Source organism: Pavona decussata, unplaced genomic scaffold (genome assembly GCF_977016875.1).
Source record: "Pavona decussata unplaced genomic scaffold, jaPavDecu1.1 SCAFFOLD_329, whole genome shotgun sequence".
In the NCBI taxonomy this organism is placed as follows: domain Eukaryota; kingdom Metazoa; phylum Cnidaria; class Anthozoa; order Scleractinia; family Agariciidae; genus Pavona; species Pavona decussata.
Window position 1 is genome coordinate 1,048,235 of NW_028145717.1, and position 23,614 is coordinate 1,071,848.

At 38.7% G+C, this 23,614-nt stretch overlaps 1 protein-coding gene across 1 annotated transcript; it reads left to right on the top strand.

Moving 5' to 3' along the window:
• The first annotated feature begins 1,888 nt into the window (after positions 1–1,888).
• LOC146453600 (uncharacterized) lies at positions 1,889–22,038 on the top strand. The gene is made up of 18 exons (XM_085096501.1): positions 1,889–1,902; positions 3,449–3,508; positions 3,880–3,998; positions 6,130–6,257; positions 7,380–7,514; positions 8,087–8,326; positions 9,065–9,177; positions 9,955–10,185; positions 11,345–11,457; positions 12,519–13,126; positions 14,064–14,738; positions 15,040–15,397; positions 16,756–16,893; positions 17,723–17,836; positions 18,559–18,669; positions 19,235–19,345; positions 20,600–20,845; positions 21,404–22,038. Exons 1-18 carry the CDS (start codon positions 1,889–1,891, stop codon positions 21,742–21,744), a joined length of 3,855 nt encoding a protein of 1,284 aa, XP_084952627.1. The 3' UTR covers positions 21,745–22,038.
• The last annotated feature ends 1,576 nt before the right edge of the window (positions 22,039–23,614 follow it).

Below are 23,614 nucleotides of genomic sequence, written 5' to 3' on the forward strand. Positions count from 1 at the left end.
GATTTCGCTTCACCATGCAATATCAATAATTTCGATGGCATCGAAAATGGCGGAGGCTGACTAGGGTCCTTTAAAGTGCCTATGAAGTAAAAAAATTTTTGTCACGGTTTGTTAGTTTATGAATTTCTCGGTCTGAATATGTGGGTTTTACTGAACAAAACCTTCTCAATCCGCAATTATGATCCCTGAAAGGTTCGAATTTAGCGCCGGAAAGTGTCTCCATCAGCGCGCGGCCAAAACGATCGTATTACAAGGTTGTGACGTAGAAAATACTTTGGAACACACGAGTGACATGGCGGCGAAGGGAGTTTTTTCGATCTCGGCGACTTATTATGCGGCTGATAACTCCAATATGACAAACTGCGCGAAAAAAACTGGCATGCCGAGAATATGCACACATTACTTCCCGAGAGACGAAACTTTACGGCAGAAGTAAATTCGGTTTGCCCGAATTCACAGGAAAGATTCAAGCCATAGCTCTCGAAAGCGAAAGACAACGATGATCAGCTGTGGATATATTACACTCAGACTCTCATATCTGTGATAAACAAACATCCTGCCATCTTACTGCAGTTAACATAACATGAGCATGCAATCACCGGTTGAGAAATCCACGGATCCTCAGTCTTGGCAGATGACATAAATTTATTTAGCGCTCCCAGAAATCTTGCTTTATTCGAGCCGATAAACCTAAACAAATGCCACGGAGCTACAATTGTACCCGGGAATTGTAGCATACGCATTGTCATGCATATCGAAAACTAATCCTAACGAACAGTAAGAAAACCTTCAGTCAGTATATTTGAGCATTTCCCCTCACGATCACGAGCGGTCACACCACATTTTGATCAAAAGGGAAGAATCTTTTATACAAGAGAGCAAAACTACAAAGGCTTTTGTCAACACAACAGACACACAGCGGGAGTCGCTTAGCCGGGTCTGTCAAGATCTTGCGTAAGCGTGTTGGTCATCGCAGAAAATTCATCATGTTTGTGAGTTAACTGATGCGCTCGATCTGAAGTTTAAAAACTATTACTTCCATCAAAAGTGAGTTTTTGACCGGCCTGTGCAATTTCCATTTATAGCATCTGTGCTCTCTCGCATTCTCAAATCGAACAAAATCGAGTTTGAAGAGACAATTTCTAGCAAACAGAACTACGTAATTCTTCGCCTTTTCATTTCGGCAAAATATATCCAAGTACTAAAAAATCATTCATCGAAACGTCGCCTTCGAATCGAGCGCGCAGAACGGTAGCGGTAAGGCCATCTTGATCTTCGTCCTCGTCTTATATTCTTGAGCTGTTCGACGCCAGTATGATCCACATCGGAACGATTGCAGCAACTTACATTTTGCCTGAATCGCTTGACTCTTTCAGATATCCGTTGGAAAAGTTTCGGTAAAGGACATTACTTCGTTATTGTCCGACATTTTTTTGGGGAGAAACCTTGAACACGAAATTTTCGCGATAAAAGTATCAGGTGATTCCGTGTATTAACAAGGCGAGATGTGTTGTAAACAAATCTCTGAGGCATTTGCTACGTCATCAACCGCTAAACTAGTTCCCAGTCCCAGGGACACTATTTTTGTCATTTTGGGCTACTTTGTACGACTAAAAAAGCACCTTATTGTTTTTTCTACCGCATTTCTTTTATAATTTCGTAACTAAGACATGGTAAACTTTAAAAAAACGCAAAAAAAATTTTTACTTCATAGGCACTTTAAGTCCGTTTCCTGTTGCTTAGCCAAAGCAATTACGTGAGCGCAGAACTTCTCTCTAGTAGACATTGTCACGCGTTTTCTGCGTGCCAATGGGAGTTTAGCCAACTTTCCGGGCCTCTGTGCTAAACACCATTCGGATTTGTTACTTGTTAAATTTTGAACACGAATATGTCTTTCAAAAGGTACTTGTAGTAAAATTATCTTCGTAAAATATGGAGAACGTACTCAGGAAACAACAAATGGAAACATGCAAACACTCTTAATCAAAATTTACAGATACAAATAAAAATAATTTTAACTTTTGAAAGTCCGTTAATTTTAAATGGAGTTAGAGGTTCAAAGCCGGCCAAAATCCATTATGGAATGTTGACCAACGCATGAAGGCGTCAGAAAGCGTGGAGAGGGCCATAATTAATGATTAACAAATAACAAAAGCTAATTAAATTTACATGATGCTGGATTTCTTGGTTTAAAGAGAGAATTCACAAGAGGAAATTAAATTTACATGCCAGATTTCTTAGTTTAAAGAGCATTTTTAGCAAGGGATAAAATGTAAAGCCTATTTGATTGAAATTGAGATTTAGTTGCCGCAGGGTCAGTTATGAGAGCATGTATTTACGAGAGGGCCAAGGCCTCTCACACGTCTTTGAAACATTTGCATGCTCCGCTGATTCTACGGTGACATTCATAGCCACTTCTCCTACTAATTTTCAGTTCCAACCAAAGAGACGTGATATCCAACGTGTCACTATTTAATTTTCTCTTTTTCACTGAATTTTGCATTTGAATATTTAATTTGTTATATTTCTTTGTTTTCATGTCATTTATATTATAATTTCTTATCTCTCTAATAAGCCTTATTATAAATTCAAATTCAACTTAATGTAACAGTCATTATCAAACTGATGATGCATGGTTGTTTGAGCTAAGGAACACGTCCTTTAGTACTAAGAAGTTGTCATTCAATTTTCCCTTGTCCTTAAAGTTCCATTTATGCCGAAAGGTAAAATTGTCACGGCTTCACAACCACTTGGTTAATACTTTCCGTTTCATTTCGTCCGCCCTCCTCCTGTTTTTTGATAAAAATCCATGAATTTACATCTTTTAAGCCTTGTTAGAGATTTCCGTTTCCCTTCGTCTGTCCGTTCTTTTTTAAAGATAAAATCTGAGGATTTGCATTTTTTCAACCTTGTTAGATATTTCCGTTTCCTTTTTCTGTTGGTGATTAAATCTGAGAATTATTTTCAAACCTTGTTAGGGAGTTCCGTTTCCTTTCGTCCTCCCGATCTCTGTTGCTGATACACTCCGTGAATCTGCATTTTTTAAAAGATCTTGTTAGCCGGAGATTTCCCTTTCCTTTCGTCCGTCCGTTTCCTGTTCTTCAAGGTTGCAAGGAGGTTCACTGCTCCAGGGCTCTGGTCTAAAATTGCAAGGCTCCAGGGCTCCCATCTGGGAACATCAAGAGTATGGAGCTATATAGCTTTACTCCAATGTCCTTTTTAGCCTCAATCACATTTTTATCCAGGTTATCAGTCGAGAAAGGCTTTGGACTCTAGGTTCTAGGCTCCACTGTACAAATTTTGGTGCTCCGGTATTACAAAGTCCCTCTTTGGGTTAAAATCATATCCGTTTCCTGTTCCACATAAACGGTCACGCACGAGAACTGATGTCTCATTTAATTGTCTTGGACGTTATTTAAACAAACCTGCCTTGAAAAAATTTTTGCAGTTGTCATTACAGTTTTGTAGGGATTGTCAAGAAATCTGCAACAGTCAACGATGCCTCAAGGTAAATAATAGTTTTAATTGCTTTTACTGCAAAATGAGGCCCTTTTGCATTACTTTTGGTTCTTTTGCCTCAAGGAATGTATATATGTAAAGAATAAGTGTCCGTGAAAATCCTAATTAATGGAGCCTCGTTGTTTTCGCATTTATCAGTATGCAGCAGCCTTTTACAATCTTATTTCGGGTGGTTGCTGCCTTCTGGTTTCAAATAAAGTGTAAGGAGACTTTTTCCCCCAACAACTTCACGACACATATTAAAACGCTGCACAACTTCTACTCTTTTGGAATAAGTGTGCACCTGATCTTGTAAACGAATCATTTTGGATCATTTCTTGTTAAATTTGTCTTTCACATAAACGTTCTTTTTTTTACTAGATATCTTGCATTAATCTCTCAAGTCTGCGACATGAAAACTGCTTGTTTGATACTGTTGGTGGTCTTTTTGGCCAACTGTTGCTCCGCTACAAAGTACCCTTGGCAATTGAAACTGGCAGGTATGTATAAAGAGCAAGCTTTATTTCGCGCGAAAACACGTCTGTCCACCGCGGTCTACCATCTTGTTTTTATTTATTATTATTTTTTTGAGTCAATAAACGAACAGGTCAGCGACCTAAAAAACTCGGGTGGACAGTGAATTCGCTTCAATGTCAGTGATGGACTTATCTCGTTACATGACAGCGTTTTGGTAGACAACTCGACTTGCGTTGGTTGTTTTACCTTTTGCTGTGCTACACCGTGCTGACGAGAGCCAACTAGCTCGAAACAGCTGTCCACGGTTGCCACATTCTGTTGATTCTCGGTTTGGTCTCTATCATGTCGCTGTCGTTTTAAGTTTTCTACGCAATCCGATCAGCCTCGCAGAAATTTGAGTTTTTTTTACAAGCAAATTAGTAAGAAATGTTTAATCTTCCTTCGTGGAGAAATTTCAAAGCGATAGTTATTTCATTTCTTGGTTTGTTGCTAGCATTTGTTGATGACATGTTCGATGGAAATATGGTGCCCTGTGTTAGTCGAATTTCACAACTTTCACCTCTCACTTGCGGAACAGAAACTGGATTACGGCTAAACGTTTTAACAGATTGTCGTAGGCGATGGATGGAACTATCCATTGATATGTAGAAGAGCCTGTGAGTAAGATCCACTTTTGCCCTCAAATTTATTACTTTAATTAAAGCTTATGATTGCAATTCCTCACATTGTGAACGTGAAGGGTCATCGTTTATAACTAGCAGATTAGGAGGTTTTGAATGATCTGTATTCTCCAGAACGAACAGCTGCAAGTCTTGCAAAATCCACGATCTTCGAGCACAGCCCGAGGTGCGAAAAGTTCGAATCACAAAATTTTAAGAAAATTTAATTTTTTCCATTCGCATATCATATTCGTTACCTACTTGCCAAGAGAAGTTGATGGAAGAGTTCTTAATGAAATCTATTTTTTAGATAAAAATTAAATATGAAAACGGGTTTATCTACCTTTGATGGGTTGCCGTTCACGCAAGTACTTATTTATTAAAATACTATAACAGATAACTTAAGAACGTTTTCAGCCACTCCATTCGTAAAAAAAGTAAGAAAGTTCAGCCTCAACCCTAAAATTAGACATTCTTACAAAAATATAACAGTTTAGCCTTGCGTTCGGAAATGTGTATAAGTTTTGCATAAGTCCTACTCGTTCTAACTGTTGAATACATTAAACAATTCAAGAATGGAATGTTCACGAGCATTAATAAGAGCAAGGCATTGCTATGCCGCACATGTTGGCCTGCGGTTTTGTTGGCACTATAAGCGCACGCATGCCATGTGCGCACCTCGTTGCATCGAACCGTCACGTTTGATTAAAACCAGTGTTGTGTTTGTGCACGATGTCTGATTTACTCCACGAGATATGAAAAGCATGTTCTACAAAGGAAACAAGGAGATTGACAACTGGTTCGAAATCCGAAAGCAAGAGGAAATGTGTTGCTCAGCACAAACAAGTGAAACGCTAATTGACCAAAGATAGTATTACCGACAAAACTCATGGCCGTTTTAAGCTGCGCGTATATTCGTGCGCAGAACAGAAAAGTTTTTCTAAAAGCTGTTTAAGGACAAGCGAAATAACGGTTTTTGTATGCGTTATCATCCGTTAGACATTCTGCTTGAAAGTGCGCAGAATGTTAACTGAAACGGCACGTATAGTTGCTGTCTTCCCAGTATTTGCGCCCCGTTTTAGGCAAGTACATCATGTCCTCTGACGATCGCAAAACTGTGATCCCTGTCCTCTGAACAGGGGAAGCCTTGTAGCTTTGGATAATTCTGTCTCCTCCCCGGAAAGTCTAAATATTTTCTGCACCTTAGAAGTGTTATTAGTCAAATCGTATTTACTTTGTGGAAAATGCAGTGCTTGTGTACCAGTCGCCTTCTATATATCGACTATATAACTGTATAGTTATTTGTTTATTAAAAAGAAAAATGTTTAACTTGTTTCATTTCATTTTTTTTTTCAATGTAAATTATCTGTAAGGGGGACACCTCTGTAAGGAGGAAACGAACATGCTGGCTGGTTGTGGCCGAATCTTACTTATTTATCTCTGATTTGAACCCGCTTTCAGTAAAAAATACTAATCGTGTTAATTTTAAATATAGGCCGCAACTTGACCCAAAACTCTCGAGAAAGTAAGGAAGCTGCAGTGAAAACCCAGGATCAACCCAGTGACGTAATTACCGAACGAGAGAGGGAATCATCTGCCCAAAAAAATGTTCACAATTACCAGGTAAACAACAGGTCTGAGTTATATATTAACAAAATTGAATAAATGAGCATTTATTCAGTTATATTGTGGATTGTTTTAAAGTTCCATGTCACAAACTTAAATCCTACAAATCGATCCAACCTCTCTCTCCAATTTTACCTAGCAACTCGTTACGCACCTTCCACGTGCTTCTGTACGCGAGTGAAAAACTACCAACAGCTAGCAACAACTACTAAACAGATTGGAAGTAGTTGCTGAAACTGCGACTAACAACTACTCTTAGACACTAAAAACTAGATTGCCAAAAAGCAACCTCTCGATAGTAAATATTGGCCCAAGTCACCGAGTACGAGGCAACATTTCTTGTAAGGACCCATCCCCCATTCAGCATTGCCACCCTATCTTTTGAAGTGAACTGGGTAGCAAGGCAACATAGTAGGCAGGAATGGGGTGAGGGATAAGGAAACGGGGGGGGGGGGGGGGGGGCTAGAGACAGTAACTGATCGCAGAGCAAGAAACTGCGCATGTGCGTAACAGTGTCTCAAAGATTATTGCAACTAACTATATTGTAACAGCATCAACCAACACCCACTCACAGTGCTCAATCAACAGCAAACAACAATTATTAAGAGCTAATAACAACCATTGAAAACTACCGTCAGCTAGTAACAACTTCTGACAGCTACAAATACCATCAGCTAGTAACAATAGCAGGTAACAATCAACAGCAGTAACATCAACTGGAGACAACCATTTCGCCAGTAACCGCTACTTACTGACAGCAACCAACTTATGATACCAACTAATGAAACATTGTTAACAAGTATTTTAATTATTATTAACAACTGGGATAATAACTAGTGAAAACTATAAAAAGCTTATATAACAACTGCTGACCATTATCAACTCCTAGTAACAGCTACTGAGAGTCAGAAGAAAGTTTGTGACAATTACTGAGAACTATCAACAGATAGCAACTACTACTCATTGCTAGAAATGACCACCGACAATTATAAATTGCATGTAACAACTACCGACAACCACCAACTGCTATAAACAATTAAAGAGAAGTTATTTTTACCTAAGGAAGCATGGGAAACGCCAAACTAAATTTTACCAAAGGAGTTATTTTTTCCTTCATAGAAACGTGTTTTGCCAGCCGCTGTAGCAGAAGTGGGGACAGACATAATAAAGGACTTGGCAAAAGAAGCTGTCCAGAAACAGTTACAGATCATAGAGGAACAACAGAAAAAAGCAGAGGAATTTGTCAACAAAAAGGTACTATGATAGATGAATCATACCAAACGCAGAAAAGGAAAATCCAAGTTCTCCCAAAATCAAACTGGTTAAATGGCCCAGCTCCCATTTGTCTCCTGTAGCTCAGTGGTAGAGCATCCCAACTAGCAATCGGAAGGTGATAGGTTCGACTCTCGCCATTACTTGTAAAGGGCACCTATTGTTAAAGGGGCAGTGTCGCCTATTTTTCGTGTCACTTTTAATAGTCAAAACTTATAATTGAATTGATGGAATTGTCAACATAATGATTTAGTTGATTTAGCAATAACTCTACCAGTGCACAGAAACTAGTATTAATTATCTTTGGCTGCGAATGGCTAGGATGAAAAATGTTCTTCCCGCGTATCGGTAGAGAAGTCGCTAAAAAACATTATAGTTTGCTGTTTCTCGGAAAAATTCCTTAGTATTTTCTCCCCGTGCTCTAACAACAATTTCATCTGACGAAATAGGTTCTCTGTCAAATGTTGAGCTGTTTTGACTAAATACAGCAAAATCGTCGTGACAGTATCTCTTTAAATGGAGCTTTCGTTTACCATCAAAACATCTATTTTCAGTTGAAGTTGAACATAGAACCGAACAAGGGATGGAAAACAGAGACCATGTTTGTTCCGCCTGGAGTACACATTGACGCGGAATACACTAATAGCGGTAAAGAAGAAAAGAAGAACAGTGGGATGCAACCATTTACGTATCCCATGGGAGTAGGGGGCGTGATGATGAACGGATGTTATGGAAGAAACTATCAGAGAGGCGATCCATGTTATGCAGCCAAGCGAATGTCTGCCAAATGTCTTGTAAGTGAACCTTGAAATATTTCTAAGCTTGAGTAGAAACTGTAACAGCCCGACACTTAATTGAAAACCTCTCTATAAATACTTGGGCTGAAATGATGAACTTTATTAGGTGTTTGTATAAATTTACATGTACAATTTCTTGGCGCCGCTGGTAGCAAAGCTAATCCACGCGGGCCAGGATGACAAAAAGAAAGAATGACTTTAACTACTAAGTGAGAAGGCAGACTGAGCTATAATATGAAAGATACAAGAACAAGGAAAGGTTTTTGGGAGGACAAAAATAATGAGGAATTTTTTGAGCTTCTTTAAAGGCAACACAGGAGAAAAGAAAAGAAAACATGAAGAAAAGAAAACATGAAATAGGGTAGAAAGGAAAGGAATGACAAAACAGTAGTATACAACTAAGACAGTTGTGATTTGACTTTTGTTACTAGACTTTTGATTTGACTTTTGTCATACAAGACTTCAGATTCTAGAATGTTAAATAGTACAATTTTGATTTTCTATTTGAATAGCGATATGAGACAGCTCTAAGCAACTCAATGAACCAATCACATCTCGAAGCAAGCACAAGTAAATGACGTCGTGCACTGGAAAACTCGTGAGAGGAGTTTAACGTGGCGTCAGCTTTTTGAACCAATAACCAAACTAAAATCTAAGAGAACGCAAACTTTTTATCGAGATATGCGTTAAAATCCTTATTTAGCGACTAATCATAATTTCGTTCTACATAACAAGGATCTTATTGATGGTGCTGCATTCATCGGGGTTGGATTTGACGGCCGCAGTGACTACAGCCCAGAATCAAGAAAGATGAGCATTATCCAAAGAGTTTGTGCAGGAAAAGCTTCGTAAGTTCTTTAATCTTATTCTGTTAGACTATCGGGGCCTTAAGTTAAAACTTGAGGCTCTAAGGCGTCTTGAGAACCTTTACTTGTAAAAGTGAATTACAGTTTAATTCATCGTGGTTTAATTTTCAAGTGTATCGGACAGGGTCTGACATATCCGAGTTCTTGGAAAGGAGCAAAATATTACCTTATTTCGGCATCAAAAGAAATGAAGTGTAGATTAGGACAAGATACCGTGTATTTTAAGACAAGAGATTGTTTAAGTTTGCAGATGATTTCACTGCAATTTATAGACTTCTTTCTTTGTGTTAAAGCCTGATTCGCTGGCTGTGATTACACATTCGGTCCACCTACGATAAAAGAGTTGTGAAGAAAATCATAAACTGAATGCACATCTAACCGAAATCCTGAAATAGAAAAGTGCTGGCGTAGGCTTGAGGACTATATAGTTTACCTCAGTAAATCTCCTGTTATATCAATCGCCCGGCATGATTTACGTGACGTGATTCGCTGAACTTGACTTGCGTGACAAGAATCGCCCATCACTGATGACTTGCTCGCCTGTCATGATTTGCTCCAACTTTGTCAGAAAATGTGGTTTTTCAGAAAGTAAGAGCTTTTTAATGGGCACATTCATTCACCATTGTCTAACACGGGTGAGTCATAGCAATCCAGGTGTTCACACTGCAGTCAAATCTGCCGTAATTTCTTTCTCCGGGCTCCGAAGAAACGTCACCGCTACAATTCTTGACATCTCATGCCGGAGTTTAATTCATTCAGGTATGATGGCGATGACGTGCCTGACACCATGAATGTACACGGAGTGTATGATACCAGTACTTCAATGCACAGCTTTTACAGTCGACAAGAATATCAAACGTATCTTCAAGAACAAGCAGGGATTGCTGGAACTGCCTTTGGTTTTTATGCCGGGGTTAAAAAGGCCTGGGGACGTTCTTCACTTAGTGGATCAGAGAAATATATGTCGCTCCTTTCCATTGACATTGACAGGTAGGTAAAACACATCGACGTTAAGTTATGGTTGAAGACTACACTTCCTTGCTAGCAATTGTCTCTCTTCTTCGACCAAGACAAAATCGAGAGAGAGAAAAATTTTGTCGGTCATTCACGCTTCCTTTCATAAACCTTCGACGACAACCGTGGACAAACCAAACCTGTTTCCCAAACTGTTTATTTCTTTTTTAATATTTGTATTGCTCATTTCGCTGATTGGTGTTGTTTTGTAAACCTTCGCTGTTTTGATAATGGCGTTGGCCATGCCGAGTTCTCTCTTTAAAAATCTACTAAAATCGTCGTTATCTCAGTTAAATAATTACAGTGACTTGTTTACAAAAGAAAGCGATATTCTCTTTCCTATAAGTGCTCATGATACATCTGCTTGTTTGCCAGCGTGATACGGGAAGTCACTGATTTACCATCTTGCAGTTCGTATTGCTGCCGAGTGTTCTACTTCCAGCCGAAACTTCTCCCAAATTCCATAGTACCCGTTGTTTCTCCTCTCGACTCATTGATAGGGGACCAAAGAGCATCTTGTGAGAGGAGGAGAATCAAAACTTGCAACTTAACCATAACATCGACCGTCGCAAATTGCCTCCGGGGTGTCTGAAACTGACTCACGCAAGGGATTTGTAAATTTGCTGTCAAGGTTACTCCACGCATAGGCGACGGGAAAAACGCCAGGGACCGGCAGAAGTCCCTATTTCGATTTCCCCTGACCGACGAAGAGAGACCTTTGCTAACAGGGAGTGAAAACACTTTCTAATTCTTTTCATATCACATAAATGTAATCGGAAGTGACCATCTTATTATAACTAGGAAAATAACTTCTCCTGTTTACACCCGCAGAGTTTAGCTTCATTTTTTTTGTGTGCTTCCTTTTTGTTCTTGTTGTTGTCTTTTTCTCTTTTTCTTTTCCTTCTTCTTCTTCTTTTTCTGCGTAGGATCCACTGGTTTTCAATATCTTTTTACCAAAGCGCTTTGGTGCACATACCCGTGACACGAGAATAATAAGAAAAACGGAAGCAACCCCATGACTGTAGCCTACCAAACCAAGTAAAATGACTCTTCTCAAACTTTTTATCTGCATGCGATGGATGGAGGAAGCAGCAGCAAAAATTCATTAATATGGAATTTTTCTTGATGGTTGTAGGTATGAAATCTATCTAGACGAGGTCAAACCAGGCGATCTCAGTGTGAACTTTCTTGAGGAGTTCATGGACTTGCCGACATCCTATCTAGCTCCTGGCGCTTCAGTGAAGTTCCGTAAGTTTTTTTTTTTGTTTCTTTCATTTTCCTTTGCTTACTGTACAACTGAGCACTGAAAATTCGAGGAACATCGTACAGTATGATCTTCTCTTTGAATAAAACTACCCAAACTTAGCCTCACAAATTTCAGTGAAGGCACCGCCGGCAAAACTAAGCAATCATCCCAAAAGTTTTGGCCATGATTGTAGCTGATTTTTAGCTGTCACGTTAAGGTTTGAAGCTCTTTTGAGCTCAGTGTTTATAAACAAGTCCAAAAAGGTCGTAATGCAAAATTCCTTCCAATATCAACATTCCCTCAGAATTTTTGTGGTATTATTACGTAGTTATCCTGAAAACAGACATTGCTTGAGTGGTGTTACAGACTCTTGACATAGGTCTAACATTATGGTCGTCTGTGGTAGAACAGTAGAGGATCGAAAACCCCCAATCCCATTTTACATGGTAAGGGTCAGAACGCACCAAACAAAACCAACAATGGTCTATCATATAGCGATACACAGCCAGTCGTACTCATCGCTTGATGAAGACCATAAGTAAGTGGTAGAAACATCGCAATTCATATGAAAGTGGCTATATCGTAAGATAAACGATAAAAAAGCTTATGGCAAACCATACTATAATTTTAAACCGCAACGAATAATACATCGTGTGAGGTAGTTTTTTTAAACGTTTGGGAAAATATGACTATCAAAAACATAGTTAAAGCCTTCGTACCAAGCGTTTCAGAGAGGTTTTGCTGATCAAAGACAAATTATAGAGACGAGGAGAGGAAAACTGACAGTGCGGAAACAAAAAATGCAGAAAACGACATGTACCGAAACGGTCACAAAGCAAGCCGATTAAACATGGTTTTCATGGAAACTAAACCCAATCAACACGCTAGTACTACGCATAACACTGGTCCCTGGAAACGTTCAAGGAAAACTTTAAATAAGGTATACATTTAATAAATAATGAATAATATTTGGAATAGTTTTGAGATAAAAAATTAAAAAGTTGTAGTTAAGGTAATCGTAAAAAAACTACTTAAGGTTGATACCAATATTTTGAATTCACAGAAAATTTCATTCTTCGTTGGGGCACACACTACATAAAATCTGGAAAATTTGGCGGCCGGCTTCAGATTTTTAAGACTATGGACGCCAACCAGGTCTCAAGCAAAGAAGAGTTTAGCCAAGTCATGGAAGCCGGGTACAAAAGTCTGTTTGCAAGTATTCACGCCAAGTATGAAAATAGCGGCGGGAGCAGCGCAAAAGCGCAAGAAAAAACGTCATCAACCTCAATAAGTGTGGAAGGAGGAGACCAGCAAATTGCTGCAATCATCACGGATTTCAACTCCCCCACAATTAAGTATGATCTGACGCAGTGGTTGGGATCAATTCGTACCTATCCCAAGCCTTTTAAGTTTATGGTGGCGCCAATCATAGATCTGCTGAAGTTCAATCCTTCGTCACTCTTTCCTAGTGAGAAACGAGATTGGGGTTGTGAGGCACACATCGCTGAAATGAAAGAAGACCCAGAAACCAAACAACACTACTACGAGATCAAAGTCAATGCAACAATGGTACGGCAGTTTTGTCCATACAAGGACCGTGATGATTTGACTGTTTTGATCGAAAGGAGAAGGAATGGCTTGGAAAGAGCAGTTGGAGTCTACATGGAGGAGGTAAAGGAAGTTTAAAAAATAAATACGTCTTTATTAGAATTGGGTGAAAGGAAAATTGGCGAGTCGTGCTGGGCCATTTCAGTTCTAAGTATTGTTTAAACGCAAAAGCCTATCGTTGAGAATCAATACTTAGGATATCCATTCCTCTTAATTTAGGGCAGCCTCATGGATTATATTTTATGCTATTTCCGAGTAGTGAGACTACATTCTGAGAGAAACAGAACCTCTGAGATCTGCCCTTTTTAAATGAATCCTAGGTCTGCCTCTGAAGTTTCAACTGTACCACAGAACAACATAAAAACAAGATGCATTTAAGCAAAACTATAATTCCAATGGCACAAATTTGTCCGATCATCATAGCCTAACTAACCTAGCACTAGAGAATAGAACTTAGGTGAAATATAGTCTTTTACATTATCAGCCTGTAAGGTAAGTGTATATTCAAGCTGAGTCAATTTTTTTACAAGCCAATATTTTTTACGTGTTCCAAAATGAGCTCAATAATCATCACTTAGGACTACTAGTAACAATGTTTGCTTATCTTGTTTAGTATGCGCTTATAAAAACAAGGATCCAGTTTCTAAGGAAAAGTGTCTTCCACCCAGATCACGGGTAAATGACCTCACCAGCTGCCCTCCGGCCTCCCCCACCTGTCTCACGACGATAATCAATGTTGATTACCTTGAATGTATTTAGAAATATGTTACCAAGGGCAGTTAACGGTATTTCTCCGTTGTTGATTAAATGAGCAAATAGTAATAGAAATAATGTAAGACCACTCAAAGCTACATGAAACTGGTAGTTAATGGCGAAAAATACACTATAAGTGGACTCAAGCTTTGACCAGTGTTATCAAGGTGATAGACTATAAAGGTGCTATATTAATCAAACATATATCTTTTAATAATAAATTGGGCTGTTTTATCACAATCATTAGGGTCCTATTTCTACATCCGACATAACCCTTCCTGCTGGATTACCAGGATGCCAGACTAAAAACTACAGGTTCCAAGTACAAGCTCGCAAACCAAGCTGGGATGAAATCACCAAATACGAAACACATTTTCTGGTTATTTTTAACACAAGAAAAAGACTATCAGGAACATTTGATGGGCCAGTGGCAATATATCCTCACACAGACAAGTTTGCAAGATTCTACGACGGGGAATGGTTTATTGGTGGCAGTCGTGATCACATGGACCTGACAACAGGCTGTGAACTTGGCAACGGGAAAGACAACAAGATCTGCGTACTTGGATTGGTTTTAACTTACAATGCACAGAATGGATTTCTTACACTAGCGCAAGAAGACTTCAACGTTTCCAAAGAGGCATTTCCAAGCTTGACAACAGATCTCATTGGGTCGTTGATCGCCCACGTGGAATGGCCACCTGACTATATCTTTCAACTGAAGGAAGTGATCGGCTACCTCCCATGCAACGTGAAGTGGTCCAACGTGTTACGCTTCGACCCCAGCAACAAAGATGGAAAATGCCTTCACTTTAGCGCATCTTCAAAAGGGACTATATTTGTCATATTTGCTGCAGTTCCGAACAACAAGGACACCTGGTACTATGTTCAAATTTCTCCATATGGTGTTGGGATATTTAAGGTGAGCATTAAAGTTTAGTTGAAAAATTTATTAGTTATATAAAACGGTACTGAGAGGTAGCAGGTAAAAAGATTTCCACATAGATGGGAGTTCTTCATTCACCTTTACATGAAGTAATTAAGTTATTCAGATTTATTAAGAGTACAAGAGAACATGTGTTCTTTATTTTAATTTTAATTTGGTAGAGAAATGCGGATTTGTGCGGACACTGTGTCCGTCTTTATTTTGTTTGTCGTCATTAGGTTCGAAGGCGAAATCAAAAGTTACAACAATTACTCGACTGACTTTAATTTTCTTTCAGTCTCAAAGGCTGATGGTTTCCACCATTGATGTCAATGCAGTTGGCTTGGGCGCTGACATTCTCTATCAGTCCTACTTTGTCTGTCTAAAAGAGACTTCGGAAAGCACCGTGATCGAGTATGGGAAGACTCAAGGGACGACTGAGAATGGTGACGTGTACCTGACAATGATCGACAGAGATGACCCATTATTTGTCCGTTTTTATTCATTTGGGAATGGAGAGGAGCCATTGGAGGTAGTTGACGCACACATCATCTCGCGTCACCTGACCAAAGCCAACTGCAAAGGAGGCACTGTGCTTGACAATCAGACAAACATGTGCGTTCAACACTGCCACGTTTTGTGCGATCCAACCCAAGGTAAGAAATTAAAAAACAATAAACATAAAACAAGAGGCGCTTTCTATTCGACTTAATCTAAAAAGAGGCTTAATACCTCACTTACGAGTATTTGAATTTTCCGGAAAATTCTCTTCCTTTTCCCTATTCATACCCTCGACCAGTTCCTCGGGCCCTGTATGTAAATTTGTTACTTCAGTTTAGGTGAAAATCTCGTCAATGGAATGGGCTTGTTCTCTTGGGCCCATTTGATTAAGCTAATGCTGGCCCTAACAGGAACTTTGATTCGAGTTTGATTACTAATTATTTTCTGCAATCAGGATCACCTCACTACTTCCCCGGTCGATCAGTGACGCACGGCCAAATTCCCCAAAGGAAATTAATTTATAGTAAGTAAGGAAGGGGAGGGGATTATAAGCAACTGATTACCATCCAAAGGAAGGAAAACATTCATTTTGTATTCCGATTTACAGTGAAGGTATTTCTGAGGAATAATTAACAATTATTCACCAAAGTGGAGATGAATAGTGATGGATATATCCATCACTTTCACCGACACTGAGGTGAATAATTGTTTTAGTATATACCACACAAGCTGAATAACTAGCGGACCAAAAAAGTGTTTTATTTCTGACAATATACCGACAAATGGTATGAAATTTTAAATCTCGCGCGCCTCCCGGTAAGCGATTTCTTTAATTGTAGAAAGTTCCGTCTCGCTTTTTTTGCACACAAATAAAACTTTTGGAGACACTTGTTTAGTTCCTACAGTGCCATTTCTTCAATTTTTCTGTGAAATTCGTCTTGTTGTTGAAACCATGCTGAAAAATATTAGATGTTTCATTGCTTTCATTGTAATTTTAGTGCTCGGCAGTTTTCGTAAACAAGGGATTGTATTCTCATTTTTCGCCTTGGAATATGAGGTTGAAAAGATTAAATAACTTACCATTTAATGCTATCAAACCAAACTTTGCTGCAATTTACGATTTTTTTAGCGCCCTCCTCGTTTATCGAAATAGTTTCCTCTTAAGTAACCGTGGCGAAACGGGAAGTCATCTTGCTTCTCTACGGCTGCTCGGAGGTGAATAGTACTTGGCTAATCACCTCCGATTTAGCCAATCAGCGGGCGCGAAAAGTACTATTCACTTGTGTGGTATATACTAATTCCGCATATAAATGTTCCTTTTTTCCTTTGTCTACCCCTTTTCTTATATTTATCACTATTCTTTTTTTTTTCGAGATCATATTATTTTTTGCTCTTTGCAGCATTTTTGAGATAAGATCCAAATAGTTAACCGTCATTTGGCAGACAAATTTAAAATCATATCATATAAAATCGTATAATTTTAAGGTGTTTTATTTTTCTTATTTTTGTGAAGGATGCCGTGGAAGCTCCGGTGAGAAACCCTTAGCAACGAACTGCAATGCATGCCGTTATGTGATGAATGCTGTCACTGGTGAATGTCTCAAGGAATGTCCAAAAGGCTGGGACAAGCTGAAGGACAACACTTGCAGAAGTAAGAATAATATAGCACTTGTAGAAGAAAGACGAATGCAGCCAAACACGAATATTTACGAGTGACAAAATCTTATGCGTTTCGTGTTTCTACAGGATGTTGTGATTTCAATCTCTTATCGGGCCATCCATGAATTACCTCCTCCGAAAAACTCTTTCATCAAATAACATAGGATGTACATGAATGTTGCGAACAAAGACCCACTACTAGCCATAAAAATTAAAAGAGAATTAAGAGTTAATATCACTACCAATGATCAACTCGATCTCGGACCCAAAAGAAGATTTACTTAATATTTATCACCAGTGTCCGCTGCACACGAGATAACAGCCCCAGCCTTTTCAAAAAAATAATCCAACAGGCAATTTATGCGACACAAAAAGGGAGTTTTACTGCATCTGTACCACCAATGACTGCTGCGAACGATATAACAGTTCCCACCTTTAAAATGAAAAGAGAATTAAGAAGTGTTGCCACTAACTGTGTTCCACTCGATCTGACGGACCAAAAACTAGATTTGCCCAACTTTTTACCTCTAATGACTACTTCGAAGGAGTTATATAACAGTCCCGGTCTTGAATCAACACAGGATTTCACGTACCCCAAAATAGATTTGCATATACTACACGGCTTTACCACAAATGACTGCTGCGAAAGCCATACACTACTGGCTAACCACAACAATCAACAGAGAACTAAAAGGAAGCGTCGCTAAGAGTGTTCCATTTGATCTTGAGGCCAAAAATAGATTTCCTTCATCTTTACTACAAATGACTGCTGCTTACTCACATATCTGTTTGTTTGTTTGCTCGTCACAACGATGAAACAGACGTAAAACCGTGTGACGGCGTCCAATGTTTGAACGGAGGAACCTGCAGAAATCTTGAACATGGCAAGTTTGAATGTGAATGTCTGAAGGGAATTGCTGGACAATATTGTGAAGGTGAGTGGATCTCTGTATCACTCTCACACACTGTCTATTTGTCTATTATTTTTCAACATTCCCTGTTTAAGGAATGAAAAAGAAACTGAGGGCCAGATAAGTCAAACTATCAGAAGGGAATTTCTTGCAACTCAACTATCAAGCAAGAAACCTCGTAAAGGGCTCAACTGTTACAAACTTATATGAAAGTAAATGCAGTATGCAATGCAAGTAAAACTTGGTTTTGTTTTAGCCTGACTCCATACAAACAGCAAATTTCTCTAAACTTTTGAACAAGAATCTTCTTTGACATTGTTAACACACACTATACTGGTAACAGACAACATCCAAAATAAGGTAGCGAGACCTTCCTGTAACAACAACGACAACGTCTTCACTAATTCATTGAATTATTCCGACATTTCATGAAGAATTTTAATGTAATAGAACTGGAGTGGAAGCAAATGGCTACGCCGCTAAATTAATTTGGCCAGTCAATATTCTTCAAAAGTAAAATTTCATTTTCCGTATATTATTATTTTACAATAAATAAAGAAATAAACAAATATTCGACAATGTCTGACTAATTTTACCGCGCAATATATTGGTACTTGGCAAGAGACGGAGGATGAGATCTTCTCTTGTACTTGGCAAATGACCCATTATCAGGTGAATAACCATGAACGTATCACAGCCTTGTGCTGTGTCGCTCTGTGATATTCATTTTAGTATATTCTCCGCAGGGAACGCTTGTGATTTGAAACCGTGCTCAAATGGAGCGACCTGTACAAATTTTGCTGAGGGCAGGTATAGTTGCCTGTGCAAGAACGGCTGGAAGGGGAGGAGATGTAATGGTAAGACACTGATATTAAATTAAATAAACAAAAAACCTGGTTTATTTGACGGGAATCTATGAACCCATAAAATATTTCTCCGTGAGCATTATCTGTTACTGAGAAGTGAACATTTTTCCAAGAGCGACGCTCAAGAAAAACTGTGAGCTTCGAGCAATTCAAATGATAGCAGCCGTGATCACACCACTATCACCAAGACAACTGAATTTTGTCAGTATGAAGGATTTTGCCCAAGAAAAATTACTTCGGGAGTGTGGAGTTCGAATATTGAATGTATGTGTGTGCTATAACAATTGAGATTAAGAATGACAAGAACAATTTTTTTAAAAATTTTGAGAAGAACCATGGTCTCGACCGCACGAATATTCCATTATTAAAACTGAATAGCCATTGAAGCGTATTTTATGGGCAAAAATTGTATGTATCTGGAAAGTTGAAATAGAATCCCTTACCGCTACAGCTAGTTTGGAGTTTTCTCATGCTAATTCATTATCGATCTGCCGGACACATTTCCTTGAAGGTTGTGTTATTTTACACATTCGAGACTTTGTAACTTGCTTTGCAGAATCGAATGCATGTTCTTCGAGTCCTTGTGTAAATGGAGCAACGTGTTCGGAAAGATCAGGAAATTACAGTTGTCAATGTAAGAGTGGATGGATTCGACAAAACTGTGCTGGTAAGAATGACTTGTCTTGTTGCTTTGCTTGTTTGTTTTACCTGGTAGAAAAACACAAGGGGTCAGTTATTACAAGACAGTTTAGACAGTGTTTAAAGAAACCACCTTCTAAGCCATTTTCAATGTTGCCAACATTCATATCTAGACATTGTCTGTTGCTGACGGTAACAAGAAGGCTTGCATCCCAGACTAGGAAACTATTTATCTACTTAAAAAAACCCGCCTATAAACAGATTTGGAGGCCCACTGATTGTCTTAAGCCGCGACCTAAGTTAGACTCTGTTTAAATAACTGGCCCTAGATGTTTATCCTAAAGCTGTTCCTATTACAAAATATAACAGTACTAAATCTTCATTGCTACAGTAGTCATTTTTGTTGTTAAGCTGTCAGGGGGTCCTATTAGGGGGTGGATTTGGGTTGGCGCCTGAGTTGGATGGGGTGGGGTGGGGCTGAGGGACCATTGTTAAGCGCGTTGCATAAATGTAATCGCACACATTGCTTGGCTAGTTGTTACTAAATCTATCGGATTAGACCGACTGAAAATAAGCATTTTGGTACGTATTTGGAGTTGTCGTTGCGCAGACTTCTTACATTAAAATGGAATCAGCAGAAACGCGCTGATGATTTAGTTTTATTACCATCCCAGGATAAGGTGTAGGTCATCTGCGTCAGACGGAATTTGAGAAGGTTATGATGTGTGCCCAGTAATTTTAAAGGTTTTGAAACTTTTGCGAGTGATTAGAGGTCAAGTTATCCGGCGAGCCCCCAAAAATTCCTATTGGCCTAATACTGCATCATAAGAATTCCAATGGCTAAGAGCATAAGCCCTTTCGCAGCTGCCAATGTTTCGCACATAAGTGCAACGGACTTTCATTTATTAAATGGTTATTCACTCCCGCCATTATGGATTTCGTGATATTTCCTGTCCAATAATTGACCCCAAAATAATCAAAACCATTTATGGAACGCTAAAACTGTTAAAGTAACGACTATACACTTAACTTTTCACAATAAGGTAAAAATATCCAAAGTCCGAAAAAAATGGCTATTCTTGTGGCCATAGAAGTACTATGTCGCATAAACTATTAAATGTGAAAACAAATTGTTCTCAGATGAATTTTACGAATAGGCACAAAGTTTGGCAGCGTTTAAGTTAATTTATGAAATAAACATGGTTGCTCAGAATCAGCGCGTGCACCCTAGATGAATTTTCTTGGTCTTTTCTATTTTCATTTGATAACTGTTTCTTTCCAGTTGTAAACGCAAATGGTCTAGAGGTTTCTGTAATAGTGGGACAGAACTATTATCAGGCGCGTAATGTAACCAACTTTTTAAAACCCGTGGCGCGGAGCGGATATCACTGGAAACTCTGTTGGCGTGCGTCGCGCGATGGTTGGGCTGCCAAAAAGTTTCACTCTTTGTGTGACGACAAAGGTCCTACTGTCACCATTATCAAGGTTGGCAAGTACATATTTGGAGGATACGCCAGCGAATCATGGAGTAAGCCATTTTGTTGTCTTTATCTGTGATTGTGTGTCCTTTTATCCATTTTTGTCCGTCGTTTGTGAGGACGTTTTGGGAGGGATAATGTTGTCATCTTTAGGCATTTCTAAACTCTGGGCAATTACTTTTTGGTGGGAACACAACACTTATGTCCAGAAATGCACCCAGCCCTGATTTTGGGTACTTTATATAAGACAGACCTTTTTGTTCGTTTTCATATGACTTCATGTTTGACAGAATTATTTGTGTTTTAGTAGGAATTTAGGGTAGGGGACACGTCGTGATGTCTCTCATACAGTTCATGCATCTCAGCACAACTACATTCGTTTTTATCCTCCGTTACACTGTTCTTGTTTTTCTTTTGTTTTTCCTCCTCCTCCTTCTTCTTTTTTGTACTCCTAGTTGTTTCATGTTACAGAAATCAGGTTAATCTCCGACCCGCTGTGTGTTCCAGTTAGGCCTGATATTTGCAACTTTACCTTTACTCCATGCAGTAATCATCAGAAGCATGTGACAGTTTTTTCTTTTTTAATTTCTTTATTTTCTTGTTTATAGTTTCCAGTTGTAGTTATCGATATGATTCGAAAGCTTTCCTGTTTTCTTTGGTAAACAAGCCAGGATGGGCGCCGGTGAAACTGACTCAAACTGGACAATATAGTTATCAAAGGTTTTATTCCACATACAGCTGCTCCTCTTATGGACCTACTTTCGGGGGTGGTGCTGATATTTACGTATCTGACAACGCATCGTCAAATACAATTTCAAACGCAAACCTTGGTCACACCTACGGGCCCCCGAGTGGGTACAGCTATCAGAGCACCTTCGTACGAACATTCCTCGCGGGAAGCTATAACTTCCAACCGGATGAAGTAGAAACTTTCTACGAAACAATTTAAAAAATACAAACTGGCGTCGGGGTATAGACCCCACCTTACAGTCTTTAATATCACAAATATCAATTATTATGTTTCTATACTGAAAGGCTGTAAGCTGAGACACAAAAATCCTTTTCCCAGAACTCAAGTCGCAGAAATATATATCATTACAAGAACATTTCATTCATATATAATTTCATAGCAGTAACTATTTCTATCCTTTGCAGTACTAACCTTCGGTGCGCATGAAAATATTTAAAAAAGAGGAGTGAATAAGCGTTACTTGTGTTATTTTAGGTTTTTGTTTTAACTTTAATTTGACATTTTTTTTTTATCGGAAGGGGGGAAAGGGGCTTTGTGAAATTTTGGTACTCTCGAGTTATCTCTCATGATTACTAGCCTCCCCTCCCCCTACGGATTATAAAAAGGACTTTTGTGACGCGGTAGTGTGCGTATAATCAAGAAATCTGTAACTGAAGAAATGGGATGCACTTGAAAACAAAAAGGTACAGAAATATTCAAGGCACTGTTCTCAGTAAGGCGATAAGGTAACACGACAAAGAAACTCTAGAATTGCACGGAGTAGTGAATGCTATATTAGATAAATATTACAAACATTTTTCAGACACGTAACCGTGCTTGGTCTTACAATGAACTTAAACCAAATACCTAGTTCCCAGCACCTTGTATTTCTCGCACTCTATGGAGTTAATTGATGATGACAAGTTGTTTAAACGATCCATCTCTCGCTTTCCACTAAATTAAGTGTAAATTGCAAGAGCAGGTTTCCAGCCGAGAGTTAAACAACTTTTCCTCAACCAAACATCTCGGGAATTTTTCAAGTGCATTCCTTCGGATAAAACGCCATTTATATTTGACTAACGTAAATGTGTGCAATCTTACAATGTTAATTATTGTAGTTGATCTTCAACAATCGATTTTCTGTTCGTGCTAAGTGATAAACGATTATTAAAAGTTCCATCGACATTGCAGATTACATGGTCCTAAAAAATAACTTCACTTGCAGGCGTTGAGGTGCAATGACATAGATTACATTAAGGAAGCCTGCAAAAGGTGACTTAAATGTTACTTGTATTCAAAGTTAAGTGTGCAAACAGCCATATATCCATGTATTTTAGACAGAGCTGTTATTTTTAAATTGGGTTTAGACTCCACGATTTCCTGTAGGAGTCTAAGTGAAGCCAGACACACTCTAGTAGTCAGAGGAATATTGTAATCAGTTTTTTAATAGTCAATAAAAAGCTTTTCTCTCACTGAAGATCAGAGTTAGTTTAATATAAACACTCCTAAAAACTTTACTATGGTGCAATGGAAGGGTATTATATTCTTTTATGATTTGAAGTCGTGATTGAGTTCCATCTAGGATCCATTTGTTTTAGATTTATGGATAAAATCGCGAAAGTCTTTAAGTGATCCTCTCTTGGAAAGAAGTAATTGTCTTTAGTAAGGCGATAAGGCAAGGGGTATGGAGTAGATTTTTTAAGGACAAAGTAAACATTTGTGTTAAACGATAAAAATACGCTTTTTTAGGTAAAAGTTGCAACATTGTTTCTATTAAAGTTGCTCTTAATTCGGGCTGTTTAATCGTTACCAGGTGTTGCATTGCTAGTGAATACTCCAGGATATTGCAGTTGAAATAAACAAAAATATATATGTTAATGTTTTGATTGCGCTTTGCATAATGTAATGCGTATTGTAAGCCCGTCCCTTCAGTCTTCTTGGATAGATACCATTTGTTGATGGCTAAGGGTTTCTTCGCAACGACTTTTCAACTTAGATTTCCATCAGTTTTCATTGTGTTCATTTAAAGTTTGAATCTATAGTAATATCCTTTGTAGTTTTTAGATTGCCCTCGCATTATTTTGACGGA

Excerpts from the sequence above, each read along its gene's own strand:
- LOC146453600 (XM_085096501.1), top strand. Across the intron at positions 3,509-3,879 it reads ACAGTCAACGATGCCTCAAG|ATATCTTGCATTAATCTCTC; the intron begins GTAAATAATAGT and ends TTTTTTTACTAG. Across the intron at positions 6,258-7,379 it reads AAAATGTTCACAATTACCAG|AAACGTGTTTTGCCAGCCGC; the intron begins GTAAACAACAGG and ends TTTCCTTCATAG.